Source organism: Annulohypoxylon truncatum (genome assembly GCF_022578515.1).
Source record: "Annulohypoxylon truncatum strain CBS 140777 unplaced genomic scaffold F4807scaffold_21, whole genome shotgun sequence".
Classification (NCBI taxonomy): Eukaryota; Fungi; Ascomycota; class Sordariomycetes; order Xylariales; family Hypoxylaceae; genus Annulohypoxylon; species Annulohypoxylon truncatum.
The window spans coordinates 1-21,108 of NW_025953807.1; the positions used below are offsets into that span (position 1 = coordinate 1).

At 49.1% G+C, this 21,108-nt stretch overlaps 6 protein-coding genes and 1 non-coding gene across 7 annotated transcripts; 2 read left to right on the top strand and 5 right to left on the bottom strand.

The window, feature by feature from the left end:
* Positions 1 to 1,460: 1,460 nt before the first annotated feature.
* F4807DRAFT_452193 (small COPII coat GTPase sar1) lies at positions 1,461 to 2,171 on the top strand (the record flags this gene model as incomplete). Its single annotated transcript, XM_048000306.1, has 2 exons — positions 1,461 to 2,003; positions 2,145 to 2,171. The coding sequence occupies 2 exons, from the start codon at positions 1,461 to 1,463 to the stop codon at positions 2,169 to 2,171; spliced, it is 570 nt and encodes a 189-aa protein (XP_047853033.1).
* Positions 2,172 to 2,241: 70 nt separating this feature from the next.
* Positions 2,242 to 7,050, bottom strand: F4807DRAFT_452194 (uncharacterized protein; the record flags this gene model as incomplete). The annotated part of the gene is made up of 12 exons (XM_048000307.1): positions 2,242 to 2,528; positions 2,592 to 2,936; positions 3,011 to 3,633; positions 3,685 to 3,745; positions 3,798 to 4,135; positions 4,182 to 4,289; positions 4,337 to 4,949; positions 5,013 to 5,692; positions 5,745 to 6,051; positions 6,233 to 6,337; positions 6,466 to 6,591; positions 6,645 to 7,050. The coding sequence occupies 12 exons, from the start codon at positions 7,048 to 7,050 to the stop codon at positions 2,242 to 2,244; spliced, it is 3,999 nt and encodes a 1,332-aa protein (XP_047853034.1).
* Positions 7,051 to 8,054: 1,004 nt separating this feature from the next.
* On the top strand, positions 8,055 to 9,118 carry F4807DRAFT_137867 (putative short chain dehydrogenase/ reductase). Its single transcript, XM_047993078.1, has one exon. It carries the CDS (start codon positions 8,174 to 8,176, stop codon positions 8,930 to 8,932), a length of 759 nt encoding a protein of 252 aa, XP_047853035.1. The 5' UTR covers positions 8,055 to 8,173; the 3' UTR covers positions 8,933 to 9,118.
* Positions 9,119 to 9,441: 323 nt separating this feature from the next.
* Positions 9,442 to 9,545, bottom strand: F4807DRAFT_t91. Its single transcript has one exon. It is a non-coding gene; the product is annotated as a tRNA-Ser (tRNA).
* A 558-nt stretch (positions 9,546 to 10,103) lies between these two features.
* Positions 10,104 to 11,483, bottom strand: F4807DRAFT_461452 (uncharacterized protein; the record flags this gene model as incomplete). The annotated part of the gene is made up of 1 exon (XM_048001679.1): positions 10,104 to 11,483. The coding sequence occupies one exon, from the start codon at positions 11,481 to 11,483 to the stop codon at positions 10,104 to 10,106; it is 1,380 nt and encodes a 459-aa protein (XP_047853036.1).
* Positions 11,484 to 12,636: 1,153 nt separating this feature from the next.
* F4807DRAFT_137981 (uncharacterized protein) lies at positions 12,637 to 14,809 on the bottom strand. The gene is made up of 2 exons (XM_047993079.1): positions 14,430 to 14,809; positions 12,637 to 14,208 (listed from the first exon to the last, which is right to left on the bottom strand). Exons 1-2 carry the CDS (start codon positions 14,459 to 14,461, stop codon positions 12,777 to 12,779), a joined length of 1,464 nt encoding a protein of 487 aa, XP_047853037.1. The 5' UTR covers positions 14,462 to 14,809; the 3' UTR covers positions 12,637 to 12,776.
* A 2,811-nt stretch (positions 14,810 to 17,620) lies between these two features.
* On the bottom strand, positions 17,621 to 21,099 carry F4807DRAFT_429938 (uncharacterized protein). Its single transcript, XM_047998379.1, has one exon. It carries the CDS (start codon positions 20,856 to 20,858, stop codon positions 18,336 to 18,338), a length of 2,523 nt encoding a protein of 840 aa, XP_047853038.1. The 5' UTR covers positions 20,859 to 21,099; the 3' UTR covers positions 17,621 to 18,335.
* Positions 21,100 to 21,108: the final 9 nt, after the last annotated feature.

Genomic DNA, 21,108 nt, shown 5'->3' on the forward strand with positions numbered 1-21,108 from the left:
CCACAGATACATTGGCACGGGCCATGCGGGCCACGCGCAGCGTGGCTAGGTGTGGCTAATTCCTCAAACTCTAGTCTGAGCTAGCTGAGATAAGTCTCGCGCTGGATTCCTCTTTTACAGAAATAGCGGAGGTTCGATGGGAAAAATGAGTGGGGACGCGAGATCTCCTGATCGATTTTTCCCGCGAATAGAATGATCGCCTAGATCTTGGTTCGTCCCGATTCGGCAGGGGGAGCTAGCTTCCGGGGCCGGGACCCCCCTGGCGAGTCTCGGGTGGCCGGAGGCGAGTATAGGCTCGATAAACCGACTCGGGTGTTTGTGGTTCATCTTCAGGTACTAAGTATGTTGACCTTCCATATCTGGGGTACTTATGTTCTCCGACCCCTTTTTCATTTTATCATGAACTACCTTTCAATCTCTGGGCGTCATGTCGATTTTTTATCTCGTCGCCTGACTAGGTAATTACCCGTTGGCATGAGCATCCTCTTATGAATCTCTCTCAAATTTCATTTTTCCCCTTCGATTGTCGTCTCCCCTTTAAAAGAGCTTACCCACCTTCTGGAGGCCAGAAGTGCGGACAGAGTTCAGATGCCTTAAAAAGGGTTATACTTATGCATGGATTTCACAATTTATAGCTACCATGGATTGAACCACGTGCAACATTCTTAATTCGCATTGGATAGGTTCTATTATTTAATCAGGAATTATCAATCAACACTACCTATATTCAGTCAGTCGATAACATAACTTACATGTACTCTTCATAGCAACATAATATTTCAGCACGCTCCTCCTACAGTGTCCATATTTTCATAAAAATGAACTAATCTCAGCCCGAAACATCAAAGAGAATCGAATGGCTGAATAATTTTATGCTTCATCAAGGTTTCTCTTGACCAACTGCGCGGCAGAGCAATTATTGTCTGTTTAAATCCTACCTACGTAGTAGAAGCTGTAGTTAAAATAGGGGAAATCAACTTATAATATCTATCTTCCAAAATGTTCTGCACGGCTGATTCTATTATGAACCAGGTAGACAAACTAGACATTACGTGGATATGAAGGTAATTTCTTAAACTTTAAAGTGATACTCTAAGGCGGGTACAAAACATAACCTAGGTAAATTGTCTTGGTTGCTTTGACATTGGCGGAATCGCTATAGGTGTTGCTTATCAAGGAAAACGGCCTTGTGGCTTCGTGGATAGCAGCAGAATTCCAGCTAAAATGTAAAGTTTCGTGGTAGCTCTCACGTCATAGCCACGAAGCTTCTATCAGCCCCATTGCTGAAAGCTCTATATCTTTTCGCGGAAAACTTCTCTGAATTCTAGGTAGGTAATCTAGGTATTTTATTTCATTTCATTTCGTTATTCCCACGTAAATCCCAACCCATCCCACGTTCTTCCAACTCCCCCCTTTTCCCAAAACAGAACAACCCACTCCACGCCGTCCCTTCTTCCACCATGTGGATCATCGACAAAATCTACGACGCCCTAGTCTACATCGGCCTCCTGCAAAAACGAGCCAAGATCCTCTTCCTCGGGCTCGACGAAGCCGGAAAATCGACCTTACTCCTACGCATCATAACCAACGACCTGTACTTCACAGGCCCAACAGAAGACCCGACATCAACCGAGCTGCTCATCGGCAACAACCTGCGCTGCACCACGTTCGACCTGAGCGGCGCCCAGGAATCCCGACACCGCTGGCGCGACTTCTTCGCGGGCGCGGGGGGCGTCGTGTTCGTCGTCGACGCGCGGGAGACGGAGCGCCTCGACGAGGCTAGGCGCGAGTTGCAGGGCCTGCTCGCCGCGGACGAGCTGCGCGACGTGCCGTTCCTGGTCCTGGGGAACAAGATCGACATTCCCTTTTCGGTCTCCGAGACCGAGCTGCGCGGGCGGCTCGGCGTCGGCCGCGGGACGCGCAGGCAGCCTCTCGAGGTGTTCATGTGCTCCGCGGTCCAGAAGCTGGGGTACGGGATCGGACTGCGCTGGCTTGCGCAGCATGTTCGCGGGATCAAGTTTTGGGAGTCGCATGCCTTGCTAGAAGGAGGGGCTAAGGGCTCGTGTTTGGAAGGTGGTGAAAGGCTGGATGATTTTATCGCGGATCAGATTGGGTGGATTGATTACAAAATGAAAGCGTCTTAGGTACTTGGAAGGAGAGATCCAATGTAGATACCTATGGGCTTGTCTAATAAACACGTCCAAGCAGCCTTCCGCCTTTCAGACCATATTACCTAGGTACCTATGCTTCCAACTCATTGACAAATTCCCCCGGGGAATTGGCGCGATCATGCACCCACCTGCGGACATCATCAGGTGCATATGGCACTTCCAGTGACGGTGATGATGGCGGCTTTTCCGTCTCGTCTGTCGGGATGCCACTGTCAGAGAACACTTTCCGTAGGTTTTTTCGGGAAGAAAAATGCCGCAGATGGCTTGGGGACTTGAAGCTGTGGGATCGATGAGGCACTGCGCTCCCGTCTTCATCGCTGTGGCGGGGTTGAAAGAGCCTTGGACGGGGTTTGGAAACTTCATTTCGAGATTAGCTGTGACCCATTCGAACAACAATGATAAACCGTAAGGTAGACCAACCGGTTTCTTTAGTGCCTTCTATTACAAGCTCTCGTGGAAAGCCACTGATGGGAAGGTAAGAGTTCGCCGTGTGGGGATAGTTTCCGGATTGTAGAGACAGAGAGATAGTCGTAACGGCGACTTCTTTAGACATGTATATCACAGTATTTGGCATGTCGAACCGACCTCGAAGGTACATGTCTTCAATCTTCTTCTGATCGATGGTGTGCTTGACTTTTCCTAGGTCACTAGAATCTTCCTCTACCACGAAGAATGGCTCGAAGTGTTCTTGGAGACAGTCTCTTAAGAAGCCTCCCAAAGCCTTCATCTCGGCTGAGGAATTGGCGAACCGACAGTGAATTCGTCCTGCTAGTCTTAGCTCTTGATGCTGTGGAATTGATCCAGAAAAAAAAAAAAAAAAAAAAAAAGCAAACACCAACCAATGCATTCATAACCGTGCTCCGTAGCTTTCACTGAGTTTGGATCTTTCTCGAAAAAGAATGTGCTGACAATGAGCCTGTGAGCGACCTCTGTAACCTTCGCCTTGTTTTTATGAAGATCTTCGATCGCGGCTTTTTCAATACGCTCGAGCTGCCCGACAGCATCTAGCCGCGGAACTTCGAAACACAGGTCTGGATTGAGACGGATTAACCTCATTTTATTCATGCTAGAGATCTTGCTATAGTCCGAGGTTGAAGTTTTTGCGATGTAGTCGTCCCAGATTTTATTGCATTCAAGCAAATTGTCAAACCGACGTGCAGCTATGGTTAGTACCGAATGGAGCGAAGTCCTCTTGCGGGGCTTCGGTTTTGCATGAGATGAAGGCCACGTCTGGGGCGAACGCAGGTGGTGTTCATCAATTTCTAATCCATTCTTTCCTGTGCCGATCGAGAGGAGGATGTCTGGAGGAGACTTGCAAACGTCCGGCCAAATTAGTTTCCTCTCGTGATGCGCAACCCACACCGGGTTGTTGTGGTAGAGAGCGCCATCGAGATAGTTGTTCCGAGTTTCCTGTTTCTGGAAGGTCTTGAAGAAGGGAGGAGCAGCAGATGTGGCACGAGCTCTATTGCCATATTGTTAGCAACATGTACGTCTCAATCACTCAAATACTTACGCCTCCCACATCTTAAACTCCTTCTCCGGTTCGGTACATCTATCAAATCTGTAAGGGAGACCTGCGTGTCTCAGCTGATCGTATCATCGTTTAAGAGTATTGTCATCTCTTACAATATTCAGTTGTTCCCTGTCGATTGTAGTTGGCGAGAACTACTGCATGCTGTTTCATCTCGCTAGTTGTTGTAATAGCGACCTTTGTGGCTATTTCGCTTAGATCGTTGGCACCTCCAAACAGAGGTTCCTCTGTGAAGGCCCTCCGAAGTAATTCCTCGAACGGTCTTGTTTTAAATATGCTTCTGTGGCTTAGAGCAGTCAGATTCTTGAGAAATGGTATCGCGATCAAGTCTCGCGGTTTGAAGGCTTGAACGCATAGTTCTTTGAAATTGCGAATGCAACCGTCCACTGTCCAGTTGTTCACGCCTAATCCTAGAGCAATTATACCACCGGTGCTAGGAGGACTTAGCATTTATCTAACTATTTATCGACCTGACATACCTTGTGCCTACAATTAGGTCGAAAAATAATCGGATGGGTAGTTTCGGTCCCAGGATCTTTTCGATGGCTTTCAAGGTTTGTAGCTCGACAATACCACGTATGCCACCTCTAAAGCTATGGTTAGGAAGTTTCAAGATGGATTCCATGTGACTTACCCATCTAGACAGAGTATTCGCGTACCAGCGAATGCGGGTTTGACCAGAACGGACCGCGGTGCCTCCCAAGTTGTGTCCTGCGCATGCAACGGACAGCTCCGCAGTTCTATCGTGGTTTTCGACACTTTCGCCCCGTACGCCTCGATGCATGGGAGACATAGGACGTGACCGCAAGGCAAAGCATGTTCGGGAAGTTCGCGAAGACAAGAAAAGCATGCAGTGTGGCTTTTAAACTTATCGGCGTTGCCCAGAGAACGGTAGAACTCGTTGATCGACTTTTTATGAACCTCCGCTGCGATATGGTACTCAGAGTACTCCGAAAACTTATTACTCCGTTCGAAGGACTTTTGTAGTTCTTCGAGTTTGACTGAAATTCGTTCAATCCACTTCGGTTCATATTCATGGTAGTCGAAACTCGACTGGTAGCCTCCAAAGCCGAAGATCTTGCCACTCTCATTCTGATGGCCTTTAGGGTTATGTCCTACTCTGACATTGCAACATTGCCCGTACTTGTGGTGTCTGAAAGTACAAGGACTGTAGAGGTCTGCGAATTCCTTGAGGGCAAGCTGGCAAAATTCAACATAAGCATCATTGAGAAGCCGTGTCGTGGTTCCTTAAGGTCTGTTAGTGTCCCGTCGGATGTTCGCATCTGGTTAGGTCGGTACATTTCACTTACCCAACAAGTTCTGCCGCACAGCATCGAGCATGATACAGGATGATATCATGGGAACCATCTTGTCGAATATCTTTTCCGCGTTCCTCTGGAGGAAGCTACAATTTTGCTTGATTGCGACAGCAAGATTCAGGATATTTCCGCCAAAATCCTGCGGGATAGGATTGTGCTTCAAGGCCTCTTTAACGAAATCAAATGGTGTGTTAAGATCTCCAGAGAAGTGGTCATAAGCGGCTTGCAGGTATTTTTGGAGTTTCTCTTCTGTTGCCAACATGCGAACTCTTTTCTTTGTGAAAAGGGACTCTTGGCATTTCCCCTTTATGACGCCAAAAAGCTTTTCTGCCTGTTCATCCATCAACATGTACCTACCGTGTGATGGGACCCTAACTACGGTGACCGAGGCATAGTAGCATTCCAGAAGGTCGCGTGTAGATTCAACCTTTCGACCGGTGGCCTGCCACACACGTACATGCTGAGAGAAACGGGGTTCGCGGAAGACGGCGCCCTTAATTTCGTTTAGAAATAGGTTAGTAGCGGTCCCTGTGTCCCATTCCTTCTCATCGGCTTTATCTGTCGCATTCAGGACGATGACAGCGTGCGGAAGGGCAGGTTGGTTTAGGGACTTATCGATCGACGATGATCCCCACTGCAGGAGTTTTTCCAACACTGTCGACTCAAATGCTCTGCTATGGTCAGGTTGCCTATCGGTTTTGACTAGCAAGATGAACCTCTTACCTTGGATTCTTAAGCACGAACACGACAACATCAGAAAATGTGTACAGTAAACGAGGGTATAACTGGGCCACGGCATATTCTCGTTTCTTAGTTTCGGGAGTTACTGCCCAAACTATCTCTCTTTGAGAACTATGTCGGTTCTTCTGCAATTTATTTTTTGTCACGATATGCATAGAACTGGTATTGGCAGATTGGGTACGGCTACGGTTAGTAGAGGAGGACTGATATTGCGGTCGTGGTATTCGAGGATTTCCGCTGCCGACAGTTGTTTCAGGTCCTTGATCCGGATTCTCCTTGGCTCGATGTCCTGCACGATTTATGTTAGCGCTCAATATTTACACAGATAGGCAATACCATATTATCTGTTGGAAGTTTGAGGACTGCTCATACTTCAGGGACGATATGGAAAACAGGTCTCAATTTAGCAACCCTACCTATTCCCGAAATATGGCTATCAATGAAAGTTAGGAACTATTGAAATTACTTACTGAGTCCCCTTGGTATTGCTTCTCCACCATCGAGGCCTTCGCAATCGGCATACAGCACGGGCGCTTTAGTGTAATAGGAAATTGGGTCGGCGTACAAATGAACATCTTGCCAACTTTAGCGACTTCCTTGGTGCTCGTCAAGTAATATTTAGGTAGGTAGATAATGATGCTGCTACTCTAGAAGTCGAGGTAATGGAAGAAACATAGGGACGAAACAGACAAAGATTACTCACCACCTGTAGTCGGGACTCGGTCATTATTAGACGACGTGACAGGGGAAGGAAATGGAGTTCTCTGATCATTAAGTCTCATGTCAAGACGGTCGATTAGCATCTTGATCAGTGTACTCTTTCCAGCACCTAGTGACGTTAAATCTAATGCTCAATAAACGCACAGGACATGTAAACCTCACCTGTCTGTCCGATAAACGAGACGAGCTGGGGATATCGGTTACCGGGGTCTTGTGTCTGACTCTCACTCATCAGATTCGCAAAACGGCCATGGTCTTGGAAAACAGGTCGGCCGGCAGAGTCTCTGCCGACTCCGAACCAAGTTGTGTCGTCATCGCTTAGAAGCTCTTGCTCGTGTTCAATCTCGTTTCTAGAGGGTTCAAGGATTTGGCGGAGCCGTTGGACGACTTGCGCGATCGCCTTTTCGTGTGGCCTATTGTCGTAGCCCACGGTGCCGGGTAAGTGCAGAACCCATTGAGACCAACAGTCATTGCAGAATGAGAGGTTATTGCATTGAATGCAAGAATAAGTTCGCTTGTTTGATATTTTGCAGATGAAACAAGCGTTGCTCTGCGCCCCTGTATTCATCTTAGCCGTGTGATAATATTTCTAGAATATGCTCTATCCGTGGTAGACTCGAGGTTGGAGGAATAGCTAGTCTAGAGAGACTAGGTAGGTATATGATAATATGTAGACAAGAGTGTCTCCCCTCAGAGAAACTTACATGCCCTTCAGAAACGCAAAGAGTGCCAGCCTGCTTCGCCCAGCCGAATAAGAACCAATCGATTCCTATTGATCGGCGAAAGCTGAAAGTTGATTTTATCATCTGGCATCTTGTGCAGTTTGGGTAACCCCCAGACTTGCCATTAATTATGCCCAATGCGCCCAACAATATCAGACGTACCATACTACAGGAGGAGGAGGCAGATAGATATGTATGAAGACATCAGCGCAAGTTCTTCATGACCTTTTGGGAAATAGAGAGTGCCAGTCTGTGTGGTGGCAATGGTAACATGAGGGTAGAGATTCAAATTGAAGGCTAACACATGGCCGGGGGCGATATTAAATATGTCCAATATAAGTCCACCTAACATCATGAGTTGCCTCATTTTGTGACGGTCACTTTCTGAATAAGCAAGAGGATCCGGATTAAAGATTAGAGACGCCGGAGGAAAAGACCCTTGTGTAACTCACACGGTACCTAGGCATAGGTATACGGTAGGTGCGTCCGCTTATTCACATTTCACCTTAAGGGATGACATTAACTCCGGTTTCGTTAACTCCAGCGCCGCCTAACCCCGGCATCCCTAAATCCACAACCCAGGCTGCCGGGAGCGGGACAATTCCCCAGATCGGATCGACATATTCGTCGGACGTTACCGAGATGCCACTCAAGATCGATCCACCCGGGATAGTGACACACGGCTGCATTCCCGTGCCGTCGGTGAGATTGGGTCCCGGATGGGTGCTTTAAGGAACGGGGGAAGATGCAGAGGACTCCGGAAGAATGATGGCCAATGCAGTAGATGCGAAAACTGCGAGACATATGTCGTCTATATGATACCTCTCGTTTTTCTCGCTTTATTCGCTTCTTCAATTGCTCGTCATCAGATTCCCCTCTTCTGAAAACATACATCTATCCGCACTTTGCAGACCTCCTTTATTTCATAAACATCGGATCACCACTCCTTAAAAGCCCATCATCATCATCATGCCTTCCATCAAGGGCCAGAACATCCTCGTCATCGGCGGCTCCTCAGGCATCGGCTTCGCAGTAGCCAAGCTCGCTGCCGCCGAAGGCGTCAACGTATCCATCGCCTCGTCTAACGCATCCCGAGTCTCGGCCGCCGTAGCGAAGCTCCTCGCCGCCGCCCCCGGCGCCAGCATCCGCGGATACACAGTCGACGTATCCCACGACGACGTCGAATCGCAGCTCGAGAAGCTATTCACCGACGTCGTGGCAGCCGCGGGGCAAGCCCTTGATCACATCGTGTACACGGCCGCGGTCCTGGACGTGCGTCCCGTGAGCGCCGTGTCAGCGGCGTACCTGCGCGACAGCCTGCGGTTCGGGTACGTCGCGCCGCTGCTGATCGCCAAGCTCTCGCCGCGCTTCGTCAAGCAGGCGTACACGTCCTCCCTCATCTTCACGAGCGGCCGCATCGCTGAGCGCCCCGTCAAGGGCATGACGGTGGCCGCGGGCGTCGGCGCCGCGCTGTCCGGCATCACGCGCGGGCTGGCGCTGGACCTGGCACCCGTGCGCGCGAACCTCGTCAGCCCGGGCGCCACGGACACGGAGATGCTGGGCGAGGGCGAGGCGCGCGAGAAGATGGTCGCCTACATGACGCAGGCGGCGCTGCTGGGAAAGATCGGGACTCCGGAGGAGGTCGCTGAGGCGTATGTGTACTTGATGAAGGACTCGAACAGCACAGGTAGCTGCGTGAGCACGAGTGGGGGTGTTTTGGTTCAGTAGGGGGGATAAGGGCTTGACTAGGCGGTGGTGATGTAGGGATATTTATTTCAAATCTTAAAACCGATGCGTACCTTTGGTACCGTCTTTTTCCGGACTAACCTCGATAACCTCCTTAGACAGATCTATCTTTGTCTTGTCCAGTCCCAAATGTCTGCTTTTCTTTGCCTGTGTTTGCTGGATACCTAGGTTGACCAATCTTCAAAATTGTAAGAGTGTATTTCATTCGATACGGTATCTCAGTGCGTACCGTCGTGCAGAATGTTTGGGTCACAGTGTCAGCCCTCTCGTCGTATATACGAAGAATCCATGAATCGGATGCGTTCTATGAATTCTGTGGGTGGGCATATCGTTGTGGGTGGAGATGTGAGTTGGTTTCCAGTTCCTCAATAGTTTTATGTAAAGCGCTTCGAGGTCGAAAAAAACTTAAACAAGACTACAGCAATCAATCAAGGACTGACACGAAAGGAAAAAATAAATAAACAAAAGTAAAAAGAATAAAAAAAATGATTCGACGCAGGCCTGATTCGAACAGACGCCCCCGAAGGGATGTGATAATCCATAAGATATTCTAGATATTCTAGTCACACGCATTAGACCACTCTGCCACTGCGCCGTCATGTGAGAGGATGAAATTTTGTCCGTTAAACGGCTTTATATAGTAAGGCAATTATACTAGTGGGGTAGGGTGCATTACGTAATAGGCGGATCTACGAAGTATAATGCCCCTTTTCCCCCTCCAGCGAAAATCAGCTGTGCCCTGCCCCTACCTTTCTACAAATTGACATCTACGATAGATCCCTTACAGAGGGAAGAAACGAGAAGCAGTGAATGCCTCATAAAGAAATACATTAAGATTAAATTAATCAGATTCGAATGGACTTCGTAAAGTCTTCTGCTACTTCGAAACATGAGAATTCCTAGTAGCCCGGAAGCTGATAAGCAACGTAATAGACGTCAGGTAAATAAATATTAACAATACGGATCCATCTATCTTCACAGTCCCAGTTAAGCATTTGCTTCATACCACACCCGCTCTACCCCGAACTCGTAGTTCCAGCATGCTGCTGTTAAGTATACAACTTCCCCCCTCGAGCATACCTATTCACAAACTACCCCAACTCTTCCCATCCATTCACTCACTCACTCACTCACCCACTCCCTATTCACAAATTCACCCAAACCTCTCCCTAGCAATCCGTCTCAACCCCTCCATAACCCCCTCCTCCCGAACCCTCCAAACCCGTCTCCTTTCCTCCCTCTCCGCCTCCCTAGCCCTCTCCTCCTCCTCCCTCCTAACCTCCCTCTCCGTCCTCTTCCTCTCCGCCAACCCCTTCAACCTCTTATACTCCGCCAACGCATCCCCATCCCCTCCCCCCATCAACTCGGCTTCCCCTACTTCCCCTACACCCGGGGACCGCTCCCGAAAAGCGCGCATCTTATCCCCGACCTCGCGCTTCTTCTCCAGCGCGCGCTCGCGCGTGCCGGGCTCGGCGCGGGGAACTAGTTCTTCGAGCTGTTCGCGCTGCTGCTTGCGGTCGAGGCGGCGCTCGAGACGTAGGTCAGCCACGCGTTGGTCCCGCTCCTCTGCGGCGTTTTCGCGGCGTAGGGATAGGTCTTGCAGGCTGGGGATGCCGGGACCGTGTTTGGCGTTCGCGTTTGTATTTGTGTTTGCAGTTGAGCCTGGGGGCAGGGTTGGCCCGTAGGAGTCGGAGTCAGACTCAGACTCAGACTCAGAATCGGGGTGTTCCGAGAGCGCTGGACCGTCGACGTCTTCGTGTGCGCGGCCTTGACTCCGTTCGCCTAACGAGGGTAGTAGTGTTTTCCTAGCGTTGCCACCATCCTCTTGTTCTGCGATATGTGTGTGCATGCCAGCACCAAACCCGCTCTCCCTAGCCTCTTCCAGCGTCTCGGGCCGGTACCAGCCCTCGGCCAAGTCGCCGCGATTCCACTTACCGACGAAGCTCTTCCAGCGACCTCTGACTTCCCGCTCGTCCATCGCCGTAACATCCTTGTTCTTCTGCACTTCGAGGTACTGCGCGAAAAGCGGCTTAAACGCGTCGAGGTCGGAGCGGACTAGCGGCCGCGCGCCGAAAGGCAATTCGTCCGGAGTGCGACTAGAATGTATCGAGGGGTAGCGGTGTCGGTGATGGTGATGATGATGGTGGCGGTGATGCGAGTGATGATGGTGACGGGTCGAGGATGCCGAAGGCGAGTATTCGGCAACGCGACTCGGATGGTCTGGTTCTCTCCTTTCTCTATGCGGAGAATTGGTCGATTTAGATTTCAACTGTGACGCGTAGTCGCCTCCAGAATGCTGATGCCGATACCTATCGCGACTCCGACGTCGGGTCTCCCGCGCCTCGTCCCGCGACGACACAGATCTTCGTCGCGATCCGCGCTCTTCATAATCATATTCGTCACCGTCATATTCCCTCCTAACACGTTTCCCACCTCTTTCACCCCCATCCTCTCCCCCACGCGTTCGTTTGTACCTCGCACGCTCCTCTCCCAGTCCACGGTCCCGGGACCCGCTAAACCCTAGTTTCGTCATGATGCAACGACAGCACGTAGCCGACGTCCTATAGGATAAGTTACCTAGCGAATCGAACGTGGGATTCACGTGCATCCGAAGCCGGGATCCTAGCGTCGTTGTCTTCTAGTGGCTCCAGGAGACATTTCCTGTGTTTCGGTCGTACAAGTTGACAGGCTAATAGTAAGCTCGGGATGGAGAACGGCATGCGTACTTAGATGAGGTAGCATAGCATTCGATAGTTCTTGTCGGGAATTTCTAGCGCCATGTGGCATGTGGCATGTGGGGGGCTTCAACCAAGGTCGGATGCGCTACAATAATTACATAATTATGTAAGCTGGTCATCAAGGTCTTGAGTCTTCTCTTATGCTCGACAATCAGCAGAACTGTATTACTAAACCATGCACTTAAAGACCTACCCTGGTTGTTGCAAAACATACTCAATCTATCCGCATCAACACCAAACTAAACCATATACTGTAGGCAACATACACATATTCAAGTAATGCGAGCACTCAAAACGAACTGGGACGAGTTTTACTCGTTTATATTTACAGCTATAATAGCAGTATGTAGTGGAGTATCTTCCATCTCGCCAAAATTTCAGTAGAGACTTGAGAAAGTCCGTGAGCAAACCCGCTCGGTCAGCTAATTTCGAACGCGTATATAATCGCTAGCTAGGTATCATTTCATATCTTCTCAGTCATCTTTCAAGCAAGTTCCATTCCGTGAAAATTCGTTTTTAATTCAGAGCCAGTCGTGACTCTTCCAACCTCGCCGTGTTTTGTGGTGTTTATTCTCTCTGCCCGATCAAAAGTCCGGAACGAGGATTAAGGCCCGAGTCGAATCAAACCCGATATAGGATGTAGGCAGCCTGCAGCTAGATCCTGCTCATCAGGTTCGACTGGGATTCCCCTCTCGCCGGAGAGGTGCCAGTGATGCCGATTGGAGCCTGATGAGCACAGAAAATCCCCACCTAGCGGGTATGCCCGCAGACGACCGTCCACCAGCTCGTTGAGAATGTGATCAATCATCCTCTATCTCACCCAGTTCATAGCTGTCGCATCTTCGTGCTGATCTGTAGCTCATGTGGGAAAATCTCGAAATAGCTTCTCTGATATCATTTCGAAATCGTGTTCGTGTCATTTTCATCATTTGCCTTGGTCCCTTCATATATCCGCTCAGCTATATGTGTTTCAAAGCTTGATTGTTGGGCGTCTCAGCAATTATCCTCAAGGATATTCTCCACTCGCTTCATCGATCTATAGCTCCAGGAAGAGGTGTTATGTATTCGAACACCAGGTTATGCCTCTGTCAGTTTGGCGTCTTATCATGAAGTCCACCAATACCATGTCCGGCCATCTTGTGATCTAAGGGGTCGCGGTGAATCAAGCAATTAACGCACGCACAATCATCTCCACAACCACACATACCACTACCATAGTCCACAAACAAAAATTCGCTGGGTGAAAGATTGAGCTCATTTGCACCCGGGGAGTCTGTCTCAGCTGGACTGTGGCTGGGTGGTGGCGATGCTTCACCCACTGCCAGCGGCGGATCAGCTATCGGGGTTGGGGTGTCTATATTGGCATTCCCCAAGCTTTCTTGTAAAGCCATGGCTTCCCGAACATATTGAATGCTAACCTGGTTGTATGGATGAGATGCGCATCCGAGACATTCGCACCCAGGGCCGCAGTCGCATACGTGATTCGTATAACTGGGTCCTCCGTTTGACCCCGACTGAGGCAAAAAATTTGCCATCAACTGCTCCCACTGAGCCTGCTGGAGAGGCAGCTGTGGAGTTCCGAACGACAAATGGTCCGAGTAAAGTTCCGGTTGTGTATAATGATTGACGGGGTATAGCTGCTGGTTCACGCTGACCTGAGCGGAAACTTGCTCCATCATATGTCCGTTACCCAATGGGACTTGAGGTGCGTACCCCATCATATTCGGCGACTCTCGAGGACCGCTCTGCAGCTGCTGACCTTGGAACTGCATCCGGTTCGGCACTTGCGGGGGTTGTTGTGTTCGCTGGGAGCAACAACTACCGGGCGTCTCCAATGATAATTCCTGAGACGGCTCTCCGTTACTGGACGTCGGCGTATGATAGGGGGAATCCGATGTACCAGGCGTGAGTGTACCTGAACTAACTGTAGAATGGTCCGATATGCCATTCCCAGAAGATAGGTTTGGTACTATGTCAAGACCACCGTTCATGTGGACAACTGATGAGTCCAAAGCTCCTTCGAGACGAGAGGTCATCGATGGATACGTCGAATATGGGTTAGCTCCGTTCTGCAAAGGCGAAACGAAACTTCCCCAGTTAGATGAGGCCACTCCGTTTGTGCTAGACGCCAGATATTCATTTGCACCATTCTGTAGATTCAGATTGTTTGAGTCCATGCGCTGTAATGCCGCAGACGCATCCGAAGACTGCTTTCGACTCGGCTTTGGCGTCGGCTTCTGTACTCGAAATGATGCTTGTTTTGTAGGAGACAACGGTGCATTGTCTGGTGGTTCGGCTTTTACCAGAGTTGGGGTTCCATTGCTCTTGGCTCCTTGGGAGCTACCACAACGGCACGTTCCTCCTTTCGGGATCGCAGCCGTCACACTGCGGCACTGGCAGCTCTTGCCTGGCGGATGAGGACACGTACTAAGCGGTCGACCAGGCTTGCGAACGGGCACTAGCATACGGTCTCCTCCATGAGCGCACTTCGTCGAACGGTGGCCTCGTATGCATGGCTCGCTAAAAGATGGGATGAAAGGTTAGCGATGGCAACTTCAATCCGTCCGCCTCCTCAAATTATCAGACACCCATGTCGGTTACACCGGCTGCCAACATCGAATAGAGATGGTTTGCCAAAAGAAGCGCGTCAAAAATTAGCGCGACAACCTGCAGCCTTCCGAGACCATCCAGGAAGTACTGCGTAGATTAAAGACGACGAGACAGAAAATTGTTTAACGTACCAAGCCATTTTTTGTCCATTAACGATAGGCATTTTGGACAATATCAAAGGTCGATGCCAACGCGACGGGGACTCAGGTCGCGCCTAGGCAATGGGACAGAACACCGTTGACCATGTGAGAATCGTAGACACGGCCTCCAGGACTTCTAGCTCGAACTCTACCTGAGATATCAACTGCCGAAATCCTAGTCGGTTCCAACGAGCACGGAGATCCCTCTCATAGGCGTCAATACGCACGAGTGATAAATGCGCTCCTTATGTGCCGTGCTCCGAAAAAAAGAAAGGCTTGACGGGTACTTCGGTATAAGATGAAAGTGGCTGTCTTCGTACAACTTGAGCCTTGAGAATGACCTCAAGTTTACCTAAAAGCGGACACTCAGGGTCCCACAAGAGCCTTGAATAACCCTATATGTACCAGAAGCTTGGGTCACTATATGGATATCGGTTAGGTAGGTGAAGAGTCTATATAACGGGGCTTCTAGTGATGATGTATCCCTGGAAAGTCTGAAGGCGGACGGATGAAGTTTAAACTACCCGGTTAATGATCGCAATCCGATGTGGCTCGACTGGGATGGAGGTGAATTGGAGCGATGTGAAGGCGGAGTACCTAGTAAGACGGACTAAGGAATTCGACGGCGCAGAGTAACGGTACTCTGCTCAAAACGTACGCCTTTGGGGCCAGTGGTTTGGGAGACGTTATGGTTATGGTTATGTTTATGGCTTGCAAACGTCAAAACGTCGACGAAGTCGAATGGTAAATGGATGTAATGTGAGTTACGTCCGATTCCTTCAGGATGAATCCGCCAGAAGAGCCGGGTCGACTTGGATAGTATGTTTGTCTGTTGTAATGGTCGATATGGAAGAATAATTGTCCAGGGAGGGGAAGGGGGATAAGGACGAGTGTTCCTCGTCCGATTTTCCACATGTAACGTCCCCAGCCAACAACGTTAGTAGGCGTACCAAAGTGGTAAGCCTCCTTATGAATCGAGGCTGGTGACAGGACGGGCGGAATACAAAGAACGTATACTCCGGGGAAGCTTCGGTCTTGCGGTCTAGGCGGGCGGTAAGAAGGATATTTCAACCACGGAGCCGGGATTTAATAAGACGTTAGTTTGTCCAGAGAATGTTTGGGTTTCTATATATGTGTGTATAATGCGTGGTGAAATCAGAGGGTGTTTGTAGTGAAGGAGATTTCCTATATATTGCCGGCAACTACAAGTTGCTAGTTGATGTGACTCGTTAGATTTCTCAGTCCTCCGGGAACTTGGAACTTGCTGTTGGCCTTTGGTATTCTCCAGTTCGTCGTTGCACCGAGTGACCGAAGCCGTTTCTTCCAATGGAGAGAGTCTAGGTCCCACCACAATAAGATTTCAAACCAGAGACATCTGGTGGTCTGAACTCACGGGAAAAGGGTCAAAGGGTTTTTGGTATGCTCTCTTAGCAGAAGTGAAAGATGATTGGGATGGTGAGTGTCGTGTTGGCTGTGGGGGTTTCCCAAAACGAGCAAGTTTTGATTGGCTGCTTCCGCTCGAATGGTGCTGACTTCAAGTTAGATCCTTCACTTCCCCTACCAAAGAGACAGGGGGTTGGCCAGGCTAAGTATCAATGTACCTACTAGGGAAGGGAGAACAAGGTATGTACTTGCAGGACGCGCTAAACGGGGAAAACACGGGAACGCAAAGGGTCCTGCAGAAGATGCGTATCATTTACGTCCAATGACCACCGAATTCGAATTTCTGAACTTGCTGATGGAGGGGCTGAAGAGGGGCATTGCCGAAAAAGTCGTGAACTCCAGGCTTGGGACTCGAAGGAAAAACGTGGGGCTGCTGCTACGTAACGCTACCGAGCGTCTCCAGAACATCAGGGCTCAGCTCTGCTTAGGTAAATACATACCAGGCCATAAATTTTAATTTTATTGTATAAACTCTCAACGCGCAACTGCCACGAAATAAAGTCGCATAATGGAAATATGCGTCATATGGACTGATATTTGAATTTTCGGACCAGGCAGTTGACATGTCGTTTAGGCCACAGCTTAGACCAGGTGGTCGTTGAAACATGTTATGATTTATGATAAAACTTTCAATGACGACAAGCAAGGGCGAAGAAGGGATTTACCCATTTTATTACCTGTTCGACCTAAGCCGTGTGTAGCTTATCCTATTTAGGTAGTGGTTCCTTAGCGTATGACATGACTTGGCATACGTAGATGTTTGTACCTGTCGAAGTAATACATAGATCTGGTCCGAGTTGCGAACCCTAGACAGGATAAAAATAAATAGGGCTGTCTGGCTAGAACATACATATTTATCTACACTGGACTTACACCTCTCGAAAGAATTTTCAGAATCTCTTAGAACCCAGAAATAGGCAAATCCAAGGGAGCCGCTGCTACATTCCATGTTTATTCCACAGTCTGAGTAGATCATCATGTACCTACATACCTAGGTAAGCCAATTTTATATACGTACTTATAAGTACCTTGGTATTCTTGGAAACTCCGAAGACTCCAGGAAACTACACACACCTCAACGTGATATCGTATTCGTGAGCACCTGTCTATCATAGATTGAGTTCCATGCTTTGACTTTCTATTTGAACTTGGATATTGTTATGATACTGGAGCAATGGCTAACTCGCTCATATGGTAAAAGTTATTTGTTGTATGATTTGTACTGGTAACTCAATCTTAAGCTTTTAAACTTGGATCTCTATGATGCTATGTAGTTGTTACTCGATATCATGAGCAGGTAGATTTGACTTTGGAAGGTCTTTATAGACAATATATGGCGAGGTCGAGGTCAGGTACATGTCTACCTCCTGAAGGTACATGTCTACCTCCTGAAATATAAGAAAAGTTAAAATGTCGATCTGATGAAGACAGCTACACCACTTGACCCCTGAGCTACGGACCATACTGGCTCAGTACTGTTCAGTGATCACATATCGTTTTGAACTGTGAATTCAAAGCAAGATTACCACTCTGATTATCACTTCGAGTTACACTTGTTCACAATATCGTAAACGTCCCTCGACATCCTACAAAAAGCGACACCCCTTCACGTCTAAGCGTACCCACCCTCAGATATCACGACAGCATCTGCTGACCAATCACCGGAACAATTTGAATTAGAGTTTCGCCTATTAGAGTTTCGGCTTGAACCTTAGCGGGAGTGGCTTCCGAAATTAATCCGAAACTCTATCTTAGGGAGGAGCTTGCTCGTGATTGTTGCAAGTTTGTCGGATGCAGTCGCCTATGTTCATCAATGGGAGTACCTAGGTACTAATACCTGTTATTGAGTATATCCTGGAACCTGTGAATCAGATAGACGATATTTATTAGTGATATCCTTGGTTTCCTGAAGACAACAATGGATTCAACTTCAATATCTCCTATGTAACGACCGGCTCTTTTGTCGTTGGAATTGAGTTTCGCCGCAAACTATAAAGGGATACATCTATACCTCGAGGACATCAGTGACGAAATTGTTGTAGGTATCTCTGATACCATTGAATGTTGAGTAGAACAGGTTGTATATCACAGTGAGATAGCATGACCCATATTCCAAGTTGTGTAGGTGTCTATAGCCGATGGACCAGAAAATTTGGAGATAGGAGACTCGTTGAATTTATAGAGCTATGTAAGCCAGATAGATATGTCTGAAGCTTTACTCCCGACCATATTCGCGTCTTAGGCTTCATGATACAGCTTGTCCTCCTGGTTGAGAATGACAACCAGTAATTAGTGGGTTTTAATCCCTTTCTTCGAAGCTGTTGTATATTCGATTATGCTCTCAACGCAGCTCATACAGGATCCTTCCACCACTAAGCCTTATGTACCAAGACAGCAAGCTCCTTCGCCAACCGAGACCAATCGCCCTCATCAATGACTACATGTATCATATCGTCATGTCCCATTATCGGAGTTATCGGAGTCAGCAAACATGTCCACAGCTCTCATACGTCTCCTAGGCTGTTGGGCAGCCGCCGCTTGCTCCTTAGATGAGCCGCTCGTTTCGGGGTTTCCAATATCTTCGCCGCCCTGCCGCCTCTCGTTTTCTTCGTTGCGAATTTCTGAGGATTTACCAGATTTATCTGGTTCCGCAAGACCCAGGCCAGTCTCGTCCATAGGTTCCCCATCTTCGCTATCATCCATCGGAACTCCATCAATATCGGTATCAAGATCTTCCTCGTCCATAGACATGTACTCATCCATAACTTCACCATCCACTTTATCATCCTCTCCCCTGAACTCATCATTATTGCGCACCTCCGTGCTCGCAGACAATGGCACAAATCCCCTGGTTTCGCTCTGGACAACGCCCGAGCCACCAGTCTCCAGTGTTTTCCATTTATTCTTCTTGGCTACTTCGTCCACCTGCTCCTCCTTCTTTGCGCTAGGCGGGTTCTCGAAAGTTTCGGTGAAAAGCTGCTGGCTCTCATGTGGAAATGCGCACCATCCCTCCCATAAACTCAGTACCAGTTTAACACTCCGTTTCCATTTATCTGCCCTGAGACGACCCCAATTAAGACGTTCTGCCATGAGGCCCAAGTTTTCAAAAACTTTGCCATCCTTAAGTGACGTGTCGAAGAGTTGACGGAACCGCCAGGCATGTCGTACACCGCTTGCCGCAGCAGCTGAGAGGATGTCACTCACAACGTATAGCCCGATAAGGCTTGCGGCGCTTGTATCCTGGATATCGGTGGGCTTCGTGCCCGAGTCTTCGGGGAAAGGCGTCGAGTTGTGCGACTCGCCATGGTCTTCCGAATCCTTGCTAGCTCTGCTGTACTCGGGGTTTGCCGACGTCAATGAGAATGGCCTGACTACGTTTTCCACGACCATATCCACTATCTCATCCGCCCCCCTACTCGCATGGGTGATTGCGAAAGTAGTCACCCTGGCAACATCGCCCTTCCGTATTCTCGTTAATGTCGTCGGTAGGCGAGCCAGTAGGTGTGTTAGCCTCGCTTTGTCGAGTGGATTTAAGTACGTGACTTCGTCGTTGTCGTCCCTATCTGTTGCTCTTTGCCCATCGTCGTCGTAGTCCTCCTCGTCAGACGAGTTATACTCCGGATCGGATACAAATTCGTCAATAGCGGTAGCATATTCATATGACAAATCTTTCTTGGGTATCCTCCATGCATGGCTACCTTCGAAAAGTGGTATGTATTTCCTTTTCCCAGCACTAGCATCACCGCCCGTGATAACCTGCCATAGCCGCCATCGATACCAAACTCCACCTTCGCTGCGCGCATCCCAGAGCCAGGCCCATTTCTCTTCTCTTTGTACGTCAGGTCGCGACATCAGCAATGCTTCGAACTCTGGGCCATGCGCCAATACCGATTCGACGACTTTGTGGATAAGCTGAAGTTGTTTAATATCTCTTGGCGCTTGGACTGGAACGTGTAGCAATACTCGATTTATCGGGCCTCCACTTGGTTCGTAGGATGTTGGTGGAGCAAAGCCGCGTTGGAAACCGCCTGGATGATGAGGATTATTACCATTGGCCTGGGGAACCGGCTTTGCGCCAAAGGGTTGAGAGGTTGCCGAGGACGTGAAACTCGATGTGACCGCAGTAGACGTTACGGCCGACGATAAATGTCTATGTAGTGATAGGTAGAAGCCATAGCCTAAGTACCGATTCTGGAGTGAGCTGACCGCAGCGTCGATGTCGGTTGCGGGCGTCTCTTTGGACAGTGTAACAATTGCTGCTATAGATTTCCTCTCTGAAGTCCCCGAGGCGCTGGGCGGTAGGATCTTGACATTTTCTATGGTTAGACTCGCCGGCATTAGGGCCTTGATAACTGCAGGCGAAGTTACTGGTGGGAGGTTAGAAAGACGGAGTGTCGGTTTCGCAATAGCCTTCTGCTCAGCTAAGTCCCTAGATCTTGGGTCGGCCTCGTCATCGCTCGTATCGAATACCTTCGAGATACCCTTCGGCTTTGGCGCGCGGCCACCATCACTAGTATCGTCATCGTGGAATCCGAGTCGACCTCGTGTATCATCTGCACCTCTTCTACCGAACCCTTGCTGATTTGTATTCGTCTCGAACCTCCTCTTATTAACAAATGGTGTCGGCGCGGGACCCAAAGACCCAGGACCACTCTTCAACCCGGACGGGGCGCCAAGCCCAGCACCGAAATGTCTCTTCGGTGGTGGGCCTCTACCTCCTTCTCGACCGAAATAGCCACCCTGCTGACGAGCACCGAACGCGTTGTGTTGGTCCGCGGTAGCGCCCGCATCGTCGTCGTCGTCATCGTGGTCGAAGCTCTTCACAAAGCTCTCGTATACTGCGGCTGTTTCGGCAGCTTCCCTCTTTCGTTTAGCTTCGGCATCGGCCTTCTGTTTTTCGAACGCGGATTGTTTCGATGGCTTTTGGAGCTTCGCCTCGAGATCGGGGAAGTCGGCGAGTTTCTTCTTGGAAGACATAATAAGAAAGGGGAAAGGGGAAAGGGAGAGAAAGGGCCACTTCAGGGCTATGTGGGATATCGCATTCTATTAGTACGGTTTTCTCGCGTTGTTTGCTAGACAAGAGAAAGGCCAAGATGAGAAGGTTTTGAGAAGGTTATGAGAAGAATGACTTGTGTCTTATTACTTTGTTCGGTAATGGAAGCGCGTTCAAACATTGGCAGATTGGTGACATTGGTCAGATTGATCAGATCCGGTCACTGTTAGTTAC

Bases quoted from the DNA above. Each gene is read 5' to 3' on its own strand.
- F4807DRAFT_137981 (XM_047993079.1), bottom strand. From the start codon at position 14,461: ATGCCTATCGTTAATGGACAAAAAATGGCTTG. The intron at 14,209-14,429 runs GTACGTTAAACA...CCCATCTTTTAG, and splicing joins AATGGACAAAAAATGGCTTG to CGAGCCATGCATACGAGGCC.
- F4807DRAFT_137867 (XM_047993078.1), top strand. From the start codon at position 8,174: ATGCCTTCCATCAAGGGCCAGAACATCCTCGTCATCGGCGGCTCCTCA.
- F4807DRAFT_429938 (XM_047998379.1), bottom strand. From the start codon at position 20,858: ATGTCTTCCAAGAAGAAACTCGCCGACTTCCCCGATCTCGAGGCGAAG.